General features: G+C 40.5%; 2 protein-coding genes across 3 annotated transcripts in view; both read left to right on the forward strand.

Annotated features, from left to right (window-relative positions):
• Positions 1–689: 689 nt before the first annotated feature.
• On the forward strand, positions 690–4,528 carry LOC308073777 (tubulin alpha chain-like). The gene is made up of 4 exons (XM_080412902.1): positions 690–777; positions 2,580–2,799; positions 3,209–3,357; positions 3,436–4,528. The coding sequence occupies exons 1-4, from the start codon at positions 775–777 to the stop codon at positions 4,411–4,413; spliced, it is 1,350 nt and encodes a 449-aa protein (XP_080269028.1). The 5' UTR covers positions 690–774; the 3' UTR covers positions 4,414–4,528.
• A 2,584-nt stretch (positions 4,529–7,112) lies between these two features.
• The window catches only part of itprid2 (ITPR interacting domain containing 2), a 47,261-nt gene continuing 41,436 nt past the window's right edge, over positions 7,113–12,937 (forward strand). For both annotated transcript variants that reach the window (XM_080412367.1, XM_080412366.1), the window contains exon 1: positions 7,113–7,212. The gene's annotated coding sequence lies outside the window, so the exon portion shown is untranslated. The remainder of the gene's footprint in view (positions 7,213–12,937) is intronic.

Genomic DNA, 12,937 nt, shown 5'->3' on the forward strand with positions numbered 1-12,937 from the left:
ATGCTGACCTACTCTGTGTGTGTGTGTGTGTGTGTGTGTGTGTGTGTGTGTGTGTGTGTGTGTGTGTGTGTGTGTGTGTGTGTGTGTGTGTGTGTGTGTGTGTGTGTGTGTGTGTGTGTGTGTGTGTGTGTGTGTGTGTGTGTGTGTGTGTGTGTGTGTGTGTGTGTGTGTGTGTGTGTGTGTGTGTGTGTGACTGCACCTGCATTGATAGAACAGAAGATAGAACAGTAGAATGCGCATAGATGCTTTAATAATCATTTGGCGCCCTCTGGTGGCAAGTATAGGTGATGAATCAGCCGGTCCTTACCCACTGTAACTCACTCAATGTAGTCATCAAAAACAAACAAAAAATGTGCAAATTCAGTCAGAAGGACTAGATAGGCGTTATAAAATGCAGTCCATTTACCATAACAGTACAACAACAGTCCTACTGAAAAACTGAAGGACTAGCTAAAACATTCACTTTGAAGATGGGGTCACAAGAAAGAAACCATCATGATACCACTGAGATTAGTTTTTATCCCCTTATAGTTTCTAGATTGAGTGATTTCACCTACCCCGTCTACAATTCCGTATCATCCAATGGCTGATGACTACAGAGCAGCTCCCAAGCCAATCAATGTCCTATAAATAGAGGGCCATTAGTTAGAAGTCAAAGATTGGCTGTCTGTGGGAAGGAACTCAAGGAAGGAAGAAAGTTACAGCAAAACCTCTGAAGTGAGAAACAAGCTGTGGGTTTCAGTTCTACTCATACTCAACGGGAAAACCGACGAAATGGTGAGTCTGTCGCTGCTGGCTGTCTTAACTGATGTCAAAAACCAATTTTGCATAGGTTATGCATCTATAGCCTATAGATCAAACATAGCTGTAGTATACAACCCTCGTAGACGTATTTATGGTTCTGACGTTTTCAATCTACGAGAGTTGTAGGGTTCACGCCCCATGGAGACATGGACTTTCTGCACTATGCCCCGCAGATACTCCAATTCAAACGTGTACAAATTGAAAATAAAGGTGCTTAACTGTCTCTACGCGGTAGTAGTTTAATGTAATAATCCATATCTTTCAATAAATAAGTGTTTTAATGCCGTGCCGTCTGTGGCCGATTCTGTCGGAAGTTCCCAATGGGCGGTAGTGACGGGTAGTGACGGGGCGCATCTGGTGAAACCCGGAATTACACTAAATGTAAAGAGGAAGTAAACGAGGGTGAAACAATGGCGTTCGGCCACAGACGGCATTAAAACACTTCTTTATTGAAAGATATTGATTATTACATTAAACTACTACCGCGTAGAGACAGTTAACAGTTGGGGCTTGGGGGTAAGCACCTTATTTTAAATGGGGCGTGAACCCTACAACTCTCGTAGATTGAAAACGTCAGAATCATAAAACGTCTACGAGGGTTGTATACTACAGCTAGATCAAACAAGACTGTTGTGTCTACCTGTGTGAACGATGGAACCATGCAGCGCTTCTTTCTTCTGTTGTGGGGGTGGGGGGGGGGGTGCATGCCTAGATAGATAGATATCTCCTTAAAATGAATTGCTTTCAACCATGGGGGACATTGCAGCCATATTGACATAGCTAAATATTTGTATAATGTTACTTCCTTGACATGTGGTTTGTGTTGAGGTCAAACCCTATAGTGTTGCCATTTTAGGCTAATGTGTAACAAAATAATATCGCAAAAATGTCTGCTCTAACAACACATCTTTGTGAGCTTGTATTTTGACCTGCAAGCTATTGGCAACACCTTCAGGCTGTCACTGTGCATTGGCTCACTGAAGGCTCTGCTACACTAAATGGAACGCAACCTTAATTTGTAGCATTGATAACTTCTGTGAAGGTGTTGCCTATAGCTTGCTGGTCAAAATGGCCAAAATACAAGCTAGATCACAGTGATGTGTTGTGAGCTTATTAGATATTTTTTACACGTTAGCCCCAAATGGGTATACCATGGGTTAGTACATCTCTAATTGAGTTAAAAAATCCCATGTACAATGCAGTGCCTTTTTATTGAATTTTTATCGCACCTTAACTAAGTCCATATGCATATCATGTACCGTATAGATCTGCTGCTATGCTCACGCACCTTGTCTTACCTCAGGTACTTACCGTACCTATGTATCAACTGATTGATCTCTCTTCCCCCTGCCCCCCCTCTTCCCCTTTTTTATGGAAATGACAAACGATGGAGCTTGCACAAAAAACGATTTCACCCACTGTTTTTACACCTGTAAACCTGTGAGGTGACAAAGTTGCTTCTGATTCTGAATTCTGATTATTAGACGGGCTACATTTCCCCAAAATAAAATGTGCATGTAAATGTGGTTCCCCTCCAGCCAATGAAACCCAGCAATGGGCCCACCTGTGTTGGTTGAGGTTGGGCCTTCATCTCTGCAACATTGGTTCCATCGCTTTCCAAAGGCACGCTGAATTTCCTCAACAGCCTTTCTTCCCCAGTCATGTAGCCTGCCCTGTAGATAAAATTGTCTTGCCCCAATTCAGAATTCTCATTTTCTTTACAGTGCAATTAACATTACCCCCCCCCCCCCCCCCCACCCTCTCTCCCTATACAGCGTGAGTGTCTTTCCATTCATGTTGGCCAAGCCGGAGTCCAGATCGGTAACACTTGCTGGGAGCTGTACTGTCTGGAGCATGGCATCCAGCCTGATGGAACGATGCCCAGTGATAAGACTGTTGTAGGTGGTGACTCCTACAGCACCTTCTTCAGTGAGACTGGATCAGGAAAGCATGTCCCCAGAGCCATATTTGTTGACCTGGAACCCACTGTCATTGGTCAGTTAAACCATTTACCCCTTGCAACTTTAAAGAAATACTTTTCCTATAAATTACTCCTCATGAAGCCTTAAATTCATTAGTTTTTTGGTGCATTCCTGAGCCGATAATCCGATATTTGACTTGATAGGAGACCAATCTTAACAGAGCAAAACTATATTTAAAACATTCTTTGAAACTGGCTCATAGGCCTCTCAGTGAGTTTATATAAATGTTTTAATAGTTTTGCATTGATCTCTTAGACTAAAGCAGACACCGTAAATATTTAATTATAGACTCAGGAATGCGACAAACTAAAGAATCATGAATTCAAGGCTTCATGGGATGAGTATTCCTTTAATAAAAGCTTTGAATAAAAACAAAGCATTTTATGATTGTCAACCATTTCCTTTAAACCTTCCATTGACAGATGAGATCCGTAAAGGAGCGTACCGCCAGCTATTCCACCCTGAACAGATGATCACAGGAAAGGAGGATGCAGCCAACAACTATGCCCGCGGACACTACACCATCGGCAAGGAGGTCATTGACCTGGTGATGGAGCGAATTCGGAAGCTGGTGAGGGCCTTAATGAATTGAATTCTACTAGCAAAGTGCTTAAATTCAGCTTTAACTAATTTTCCTTTTTTTTTCCAGGCTGACCAGTGCACTGGCCTCCAAGGGTTTCTCATCTTCCACAGCTTTGGTGGCGGCACCGGCTCTGGTTTTGCTGCCCTGCTGATGGAGAGGCTCTCTGTTGATTATGGGAAAAAGTCCAAACTTGAGTTTGCCGTCTACCCGGCTCCCCAGGTGTCCACAGCTGTAGTGGAGCCCTACAACGCCATCCTGACCACCCACACCACCCTGGAACACTCAGACTGTGCCTTCATGGTGGACAACGAGGCCATCTTTGACATCTGCCGCAGGAACCTGGACGTCGAGAGGCCGTCCTACATCAACCTCAACAGGCTCGTCAGTCAAATTGTGTCTTCAATCACCGCCTCCCTTCGCTTTGACGGAGCTCTGAACGTTGACCTGACGGAGTTCCAGACCAACTTGGTGCCCTACCCCCGTATCCACTTCCCTCTGACCACCTATGCCCCAGTCATCTCTGCCGAGAAGGCGTATCACGAGCAGCTGTCTGTTGCCCAGATCACCAACGCCTGCTTCGAGCCGGCCAATCAGATGGTGAAGTGCGATCCCCGTCATGGTAAATACATGGCCTGCTGTCTGCTGTACCGTGGAGACGTGGTGCCCAAAGATGTCAACTCTGCCATTGCAGCAATCAAGACCAGACGCAGCATCCAGTTTGTAGACTGGTGCCCCACAGGCTTCAAGGTGGGCATCAACTACCAGCCTCCCACCGTGGTTCCTGGAGGAGACCTGGCCAAGGTCCAGAGGGCTGTATGCATGCTCAGCAACACCACAGCCATCGCTGAGGCCTGGGCACGCCTTGACCACAAATTTGACCTAATGTATGCCAAAAGGGCCTTCGTCCACTGGTATGTCGGCGAGGGGATGGAGGAGGGAGAGTTCTCTGAGGCTAGGGAGGACATGGCTGCCCTAGAGAAGGATTACGAAGAGGTGGGCGCTGACAGTGCTACGGCAGAGGATGAGGATGAGGAGGAATTCTAGGCCACTCTTGTCTTCCGGTTTGCCGTTGGCCGGAAGTAATGGAATGGGGGGGAAAATGGGCCATGTGAGATCCTCCTCTCTTGTTTTTCTATCATTCCTCTGACTTAACTTATTAAATTCACCCAATGGGTATGAGCAGTTAATTTGTCTTGTTTATGCTTCATTTGACTTATAAAGGTTTTGTGTGTTTTCCCTTTTTGAGACCCAGCTGAGCTTCAACAAAACTTTCAGTTCAGCTTCAACAAAACAGTCTGAGTCACTGGTACTAACTCTTGAAAAAGATTTTTTATCGGTGGAACCTGGTTAGTCTTGATTGTTAAAAACCTCATTGGTTGGATTTTATACATTTTAATTGTAATGTAATGCTTTCAATTTCTACAGCTAATTCGACTCAGAAGTTAATTGAAAAATAGGGTGAAATGCAGAACTTTTGCATAGTTTTGATGTAGGCTACAACTGAAGTAATGTAAAAAAAAAATGCAGAGTGTAAAATATTTTTCTATGATGTAATAAGGATACTCAATATTGGCCTATAGTCCTATAGCAGCGGTGGAAGAAGTACTCACATTCTTTAAAAGTATCAATACCACCATATAGAAATACTCTGTTACAAGTAAAAGTCCAGTATTCAAAATTTACTTGAGTAAAATTAAAAAGGTATTGATATCAAAATGTACTTAAAGTAGAAGGTACTCATGCAGAATGTCCAATTTCGTTTTCAAATGAAATAAATGTATAAACCTTTTAAAATAGATCTACAAGCTCACAATGCGTCACATCGCGATGCATTGTGAGGTTGTAGTCGCTCTGCTATTTTCAAATGGCTGAATTTTTTTTTTAGGGCTGCATGGTTAATGTATGTTTTGTAATAATCAAAATCTACATGTAAGTAAAGTTCAGATAATTATAGTAAGTAAAAGTACAATATTTGCCATGTAGTGGAGTAGGCTAGAAGTAAAAGTACTGGAAAAAAAAGTGAAAATACCTCAATTGTACTTAAGTACAGTACTTGAGTAAATGTGCTTAATTACTTTACACCACTGCTATGATCAGAATTATACTCTGTTATGAATGATGGCCTTTTTGTGCTTTAATGAAACCAGTCGATAGAGGGCGCTGTGAACCGGAGACAGGTCACACTTTCAGGCGTATGATGATCTTGAGCTGCGCACAGCTGCACAATGAAGCAATCAAGATTGTTCGTGTCGTTTCTATTCACTAAAATACATGCCATGCCATATACATGGATAGAACATATTTGTATACAGTATCTGTAAAAGAAAGGGAAAAAATACAAAAAAGCCCACTATATTCTGACAAAAGACACAACCAAATACATCTATTTTCTCTCGTGGCAACTGCCAACTGAGAAGAGATGGAAACTGAGCAGAGCCATGAAAAACAATGCATATTTTGCATGAGGTTAGATTCTTCATAACTTGGATGTCTGCGAACAAACGGGTTGCCTGGGTGGGTACAAAAGTATTGGTATCAAAATGTACCAAAAGTATAAAGTACTCATTATGCAGAATGTCCCGGCCATTTCACAAGTTTTCAAATGCATAAAACACGTTTGAAAATAGCAGCTATATGAGCTTGAATGGCCGAAATGTATATAGGACTAATAAACTAAATCTACAAAGTAACTTAAGTTTTCCAATAATTGAGTAAAAGTACAATATTTGCCTCTGAGATGTATGTAGTGGAGTAGAAGTGAAAGTACTGAAAACTGGAAATACTCCAGTAAAGTATTATTTTTTTTTACTAGAGTATAGTACTTGAGTAAATGTACTTAGTTACTTTACACCACTGTCCTCCTTGACACAAAGGTTTGAGAACTGCTGCTACAGTATGCTTCTATGGCAGTAGATGGCGTCACGTGGTCGCATCCGGTCTGAAAATGCATTGCTTCATCCCTGCAGGATTGTGAGTGACGTCCAGTAGGCCACAGGAAGAAGGCGGGTCCTATAGGGGGCGGATATTATAGGAACCGTCCCTATAGGATCCGCCCCCTTTCTGTCGTCTGCATCCAGACCTAGCCCTGAAACATGACTGTCATACCTGACAGTGATGGCGCTACTTGTTCCTGTTTTTTGAAAGTTTTACATTTACAACCAGTACATCTACATAAACGTTCAAATTTCAAATATAAAGTGCTGACCCTAGGGCCACGGATGTAACAAGTTAAAGCGCCTGGGTCTAAGTACCCGCATCTTCCGTATTGTTCAATAAAAGCTTTTTAATCCGATCGGTGGTCATTTTCTTATTTGTCCTTCACATGCTTTCATATGCGCCCCTATCGGTTAGGATGTGTATTGCACTCTGATACGATTATAAATAAATAAATACAAAATAGAAAATGGCCGCTGATCGGATTAAAATGCTTTTTATTGAATAATACAGAAGATGCGGGTACTTAGATTGAGGCACTTTAACTTGTTACATCCATGGCCGTGGGGTTATTACTTTATATTTGAAATCTGAACGTTTATGTAGACGTACTGGTTGTAAATGTAAAATGTTCAAAAAACAGGAACAAGTAGCGCCATGACTGTCATGGTATGACAGTCATGTTTCAGGGCTAGTCATGATCCAGACCCATCTCTCTGATTGCTTCATCCCAGCAGGATTGTGAGTGACGTCCAGTAGGCCACGCCCCTTGCCTCGCGCTGCTGCCGCTGTTGTTCCCGGAAGCGGAAGGAATGTTGACGTTTTTTTTTGTAATGTTCCAACAAAAGTTCCATGAAAGTTAGTTTGAACACTTCTCTGTGCTCTGCTGCTGCACTGCGACACGCAATGGTAACTATGACCCAAAACACCATTTTATCATGTTATATTATCATTTATTATATACCTACTGTGTTCTGGTTGACACTGAGAGCTGTTGTTGGAGGGTATTTTATCTTTACTGTATCGTTTTGTTTGGAGCTGCTTCGTCTGGTTTTGTCTCTGCTGCTGTTTGACAAGTGACATTTAATTATCAAGCTAAAAGTGTGTGTGTGTGTGTGTGTGTGTGTGTGTGTGTGTGTGTGTGTGTGTGTGTGTGTGTGTGTGTGTGTGTGTGTGTGTGTGTGTGTGTGTGTGTGTGTGTGTGTGTGTGTGTGTGTGTGACACAAGCTTAAAGTTGTAGTGTGTGTGACAAGCTTAAACTTGTAGTGTGTGTGACTTACAACTAAAAGTTAAAGTTGTAGTATGTGTGTGTGTGTGAGACAAGTGACATTTTTATCAAGCTTAAAGTTGTGTGTGTGTGCATGTGAGAAGTGACATTTTATCAAGCTTAAAATTTAAGTTGTGTGTGTGAGACAAGTGACAGTTTATCAAGCTAAAAGTTGTGCGTGTATGCATGTGAGAAGTGACATTTTATCAAGCTTAAAATTAAAGTTGTAGTGTGTGTGTGTGTGTGTGTGTGTGTGTGACACACGCCGTGTGTGTACTTGATTAACAGACACATTAATGAGCATTAATTGGTCATTATTGGTGGTGTTGTCAGTGTGTCTGTGATTGTGAATGATTGACAGGAGGTCTGTTAAGTCTGTCAGGAAACTGTTGTTCAGCTGAGATAATATAGACACACACTGACACTGTTACAAAACATTGTAAAATATCCTCTGTGTGTGTGTGTGTGTGTGTGTGTGTGTGTGTGTGTGTGTGTGTGTGTGTGTGTGTGTGTGTGTGTGTGTGTGTGTGTGTGTGTGTGTGTGTGTGTGTGTGTGTGTGTGTGTGTGTGTGTGTGTGTGTGTGTGTGTGTGTGTGTGTGTGTGTGTGTGTTTGTTACTGGGTGCACTGACAGATTTAGAAAGAATGACAAAGTACACTAAGTACTCGCCTCTTCTTCAGGCTATGGGTGCTACAACAGTTAATGGAACTAATCGGTTCAATTGATCATAAAATAAATAGTCGGTAATTTAATAAAATAATGAATTAATAATTGCCATTTTGGGCTTTTCATTGTAGGCAAAAAGTTTCCTAAAATAGCAACAACAACAAAAAGAAAAAGCTAATTTCACAATTTTTGCACAAAATTGTTGTGCAACGAAACAAAGTACCTTTATAAAATAGGGCTTTTGCAGTTAATAGATTTGTACATATATTTTTGTAATCTTAAAAAAAAAACTCTTGATTTTTTTTTTCAATTAACAGCAAACGTAATCGATAGAGTAATAATCGTTTAGAAAAATCATCAATAGTTGCAGCCCTGCGTCAGACTCTACCTCAGCCCCCAGCACTAACACTCCTCTTTCCTTTATCACTTCTGTCACCTATTCCTTTTGATAGATGTGATCCATACTGTTGCTGTAGGTTGATAACATATCGTATGTTATCATATGATATGTCATATGTTTAGGCCTGTCACAATTATTACGCAATCAACTAATCGTAATTACTTGAGATAATCGCAATTATTCTTTGCATAATCATCATTTCCATGTTTAAAAATGTTCATATATTGTGAATGATCTACAAGCTCAAAACGCGTTGAGCTTGTTGAGCTTGTAGATCGGCTATTTCCACTGTAAGTTATTTGTCATATCTGCTCTGTGCAACTTTAGTTTACGAAGCCTAAAAGCCAAACAGAAATGTATTTTTGTATTCATAATGTTCTAACGTTCAACGACACAGAAACACAATAAAATCGTTAATCGCAATTATTTGAGTGACAATTAATCTTCAAGTCAAATTTCAACGATGATCGTGACAGCTCTACACATAATTATGTTCTCATTATTATTTAAATAGAGACATACTGTGTACTCGTCCACACATGCAAAGATCAGTGGTTCCCAAAGTATTTAGCTCGAGACCCAAAAGAGACATTTGATGTCTACCCGGGACCCAAACTAGTGAAAATAGCCGATCTACAAGCTCACAACATGTCACATGGCGATCTGTTGTGAGCTTGTAGATGTGCTATTGTCACTACTTCTTTAAAGTATTTTTTCCCCTCTAAATTATGGATTTTTTAAAAAGGAATTATTTTGAAAAAAACAAGCTTGGGACCCACATATGGGTCCCAAGCCACTGTTTGGGAAACAGTGTTTTATATAGCATGTTGTTTTAGACAGAGGCTAGGTTTGTATGCTTGTTATTACTAGCTCTTAATTATTTTCTCTGCGCTCTCTTTTAAGTGATCATTTTCATTTAGCATGTAGTTTGTTGAGTGAAAGGTTCATGATGTTTGCTCTGATCTGCTCTGGATAAGAGCGTCTGCTAAATGCTTGAATGCTTAAATTGTAAAGTACAAGAAAGAGAGATGGCGTGAGAGTGAGAATGGAAGAGTGTTTATGAGGGTTTACACTGTAACCACACCTAGACTCTTAGGCATCCTAGAGGTGGGTGTGTGTGTGTGTGTGTGTGTGTGTGTGTGTGTGTGTGTGTGTGTGTGTGTGTGTGTGTGTGTGTGTGTGTGTGTGTGTGTGTGTGTGTGTGTGTGTGTGTGTGTGTGTGTGTGTGTGTGTGTGTGTGTGTGTGTGTGTGTGTGTGTGTGTGTGTGTGTGTGTGTGTGTGTGTGTGTGTGTGTGTGTGTGTGTGTGTGTGTACGTGCGTGCACTGAGCTAACACAGGTGGGTCCAGTCAGATCCATGTGATTCTAAATCATTCTTGCCGACAGATCGTGTGTGTGTGGACAGATAAACCTTTATTGAATCTAGTGGGGAAATTCAGATGTCCTAGTAGAGGCAATAGCAGTACTAAGCATAACCTCATATAGACATACAGGTAAGAGTAGAGAGATGAGAATGAGATATAAATAAATAGATATATCTGACACTAGATTGGTCTGACTGGCGTAACATGTATTTTCTATTAATACATACAAGCATAAGTGCTGTGTAATGCAGTACTTATGCTCATCTCAAAGTGGGTGCTGTGACACAAGTCCAGGGGTGCCGCAGAATACTTTGATAATATTTGGAATTTATCAATATCACTTCAGTTTAAACGCCAAGTATGAAGTTATTTTCAATTTTTACTAATAGAAACTTAGAAACTGATATTCTCTCAAGTATTCCTCGTGACATACTGTCTCTTCGGGGAACAATTTACATATTATTTACGTACCGTAACATGACATAAATGGAAGGTGCAATAGTAAATGTAATTCAGGGATGAAAAAGTTATTTACAGGGGTCCCCTGTTTGAGAACAACTGGTGTAATGTACAATCCATCACCAGTAAATATGAGCATGTAAGGCAAGGCATGTTTTTTTTAATGTATATGGCACATGTCAACAACAAGACAATTCAACGTGCTTTACATAAACCATTAAGCTAAAGAAAGGCGTTATGAAAGGTCATGTGAATTCAGTAAAAAGGAAGAAAGAAAAGTGAAGTTAAAACACCTATTTCCTTAACCACTTAATCCCTCTATTCTTAGTAAATGCTGCTTCTCCATGTTTACTTCTGATTCTGGGGACAGAAAGCAGACCTGTCCCAGATGACCTGGCTGAGAGGTCTGGATGGTTCATGATATCGCACCAGTGTTGATTTCGTCGACTAAAACTATGACAAAAAATGTTCGTCAACTACCTTTTTTCACTGACAAAAACTAGATAAAAACTAAGCTATGATGACTAAAACTAAGCCTAAATATATTGAACATTTCGTCAACAAATAAAAACTAGACTAAAATGTTAGTGAGGGACTAGTGGGGAAGAGATCCAGTAGAACTAAGACAAGTCATTTTATGTTTGGTTGCACTCTGAATAGCAGATTACAAGCTCACAACGCGCTGGTAAGCTTGTAGTTAGCGTTGTAAGCTTGTAGATCGGCTATTTTCAGCATGCAACCAAGTGTAAAATCAGCCATTATGACTCCATCAAGGCCCGCCAAAATACATTTTTAGTCGACTAAATCCACTGTAGATTTAGGCGACTATAATCTTATGATATTTAGTCGACTAAAACTAGACAAAAACAAAAACTTTTCAGATGACTAAAACATGACAAACTAAATGGAATTTTATTCAAAAGAATCACTATGACTAAAACTAAATCAAAATTTGCTGTCAAAATCAACACTGTATCGCACAAGATCAGAAATGTATCTCTTGGGTCTAAAAACCATTCAATGCTGTGTAAACCCAACAGTAGTATTTTGACACACAAATCAATTCTTTGACACACACAGAGCCAGTGAAAAGATCTAAGAACTGGAGTGATATGCTCCACTTTCTTGACGTTATGTAACCAGTCTATTGCCTATCAGACTATTGACACAGTGGATATGGGAATGATTATGTACAGTGTCAGCCAGACTACATGTGTATATGGATAATATCTGTACAGTCTAACAGTGCATTTGAGTTGATACACTCTATCAACAATGAAACAGCTAATCCTTAACAGACATTTGTCGTGTGTGTGTGAGTGAGATGGTGGCGTGGCAGGAGTAAACGCCAGTTCTCCAGCCAAAACGCACTATTTCCATCTTAAAACAGACCCGTCATAACTGCTGCCGTCAATGCAGGGAAGAAAGGTTACTAATATGGATGTTACCAGATTGCTGTTTGCAATGTGCCTCATTGAATAAGCATGTGCAGCAGTTGTATCTGGTTTGACCGTAATGTAACCTTCTTCTGATCAGTGTTTGGATCTATTATGTATTGCATAATTCAAATGTGTGTGTGTGCATGCGTGCGTGTGTGTTTTGGGGTCAGTGTTGGGAACGTGGGACAGGAAATGTATTTGGTTTGAAGAGAGTGGTTGAATCATAAACAGACTAATACTGCCATTACTGTCTGTCTATTAACTGCACTGTACGCCACTGACTGCAGTACTATTGTGTTCTAGTGTTGTAGCACGAGCTATAATATGTAGTATTGTTGTATTATCTAGTAGCAGGGCTGGGCAATTAACAGAAAATATATCGAAACCCTTATGCAGCGCCATTAACAGACTTATAACCGAATAATAATAAAGCAATGTTTTTTATTTACAGCATATATTTTTCTTTTTTATCAACAAATCTATACAAAAACAATTATATCCGTGACCAAATATGGCGCCGGCCGGCCGGCGAACCACGACAACAGAAGGGCGACATATTATTCTTTTTAATAATCGTTAACGAGGTAAAAGTTTGAAATAATCGTGATGATGATTTGAAGTCGTACCGCCCAGCCCTATTTAGTACTACTACTAGTATGTATTATTTTAGTTGTATACTGTGAAGTAATATGGAGTAGTATATGTTACTGTGCAGTAGTACATACTGTGTATGTAGTAGTATGGGATCTGTGATTGGCAGCCGTCAGTGGTCAACTACATCCTGTATTGTCACCATAGCAACAGTGGTACGCAGCCCCACCATGCACCAACAGTAAGACAATCAGCGCTATCTTAATGGTTAATCATTACTGATGTCGCTATAGCAACCAGCAACCGGCAGGAAAACACGGGCTGACCGGAATACTACATACATGTAATACATACTTTGTATGTAGTATTCCGGTCAGCCCTTCCTTTCCTGCAGTACATGTAGTGTAGTAGTGATGTAGTCTAGTATTAAAATAAATTCCCCATTCAAG

This window comes from Gymnoscopelus braueri, assembly GCF_963280865.1.
Source record: "Gymnoscopelus braueri genome assembly, chromosome: 18".
Lineage (NCBI taxonomy): Eukaryota > Metazoa > Chordata > Actinopteri > Myctophiformes > Myctophidae > Gymnoscopelus > Gymnoscopelus braueri.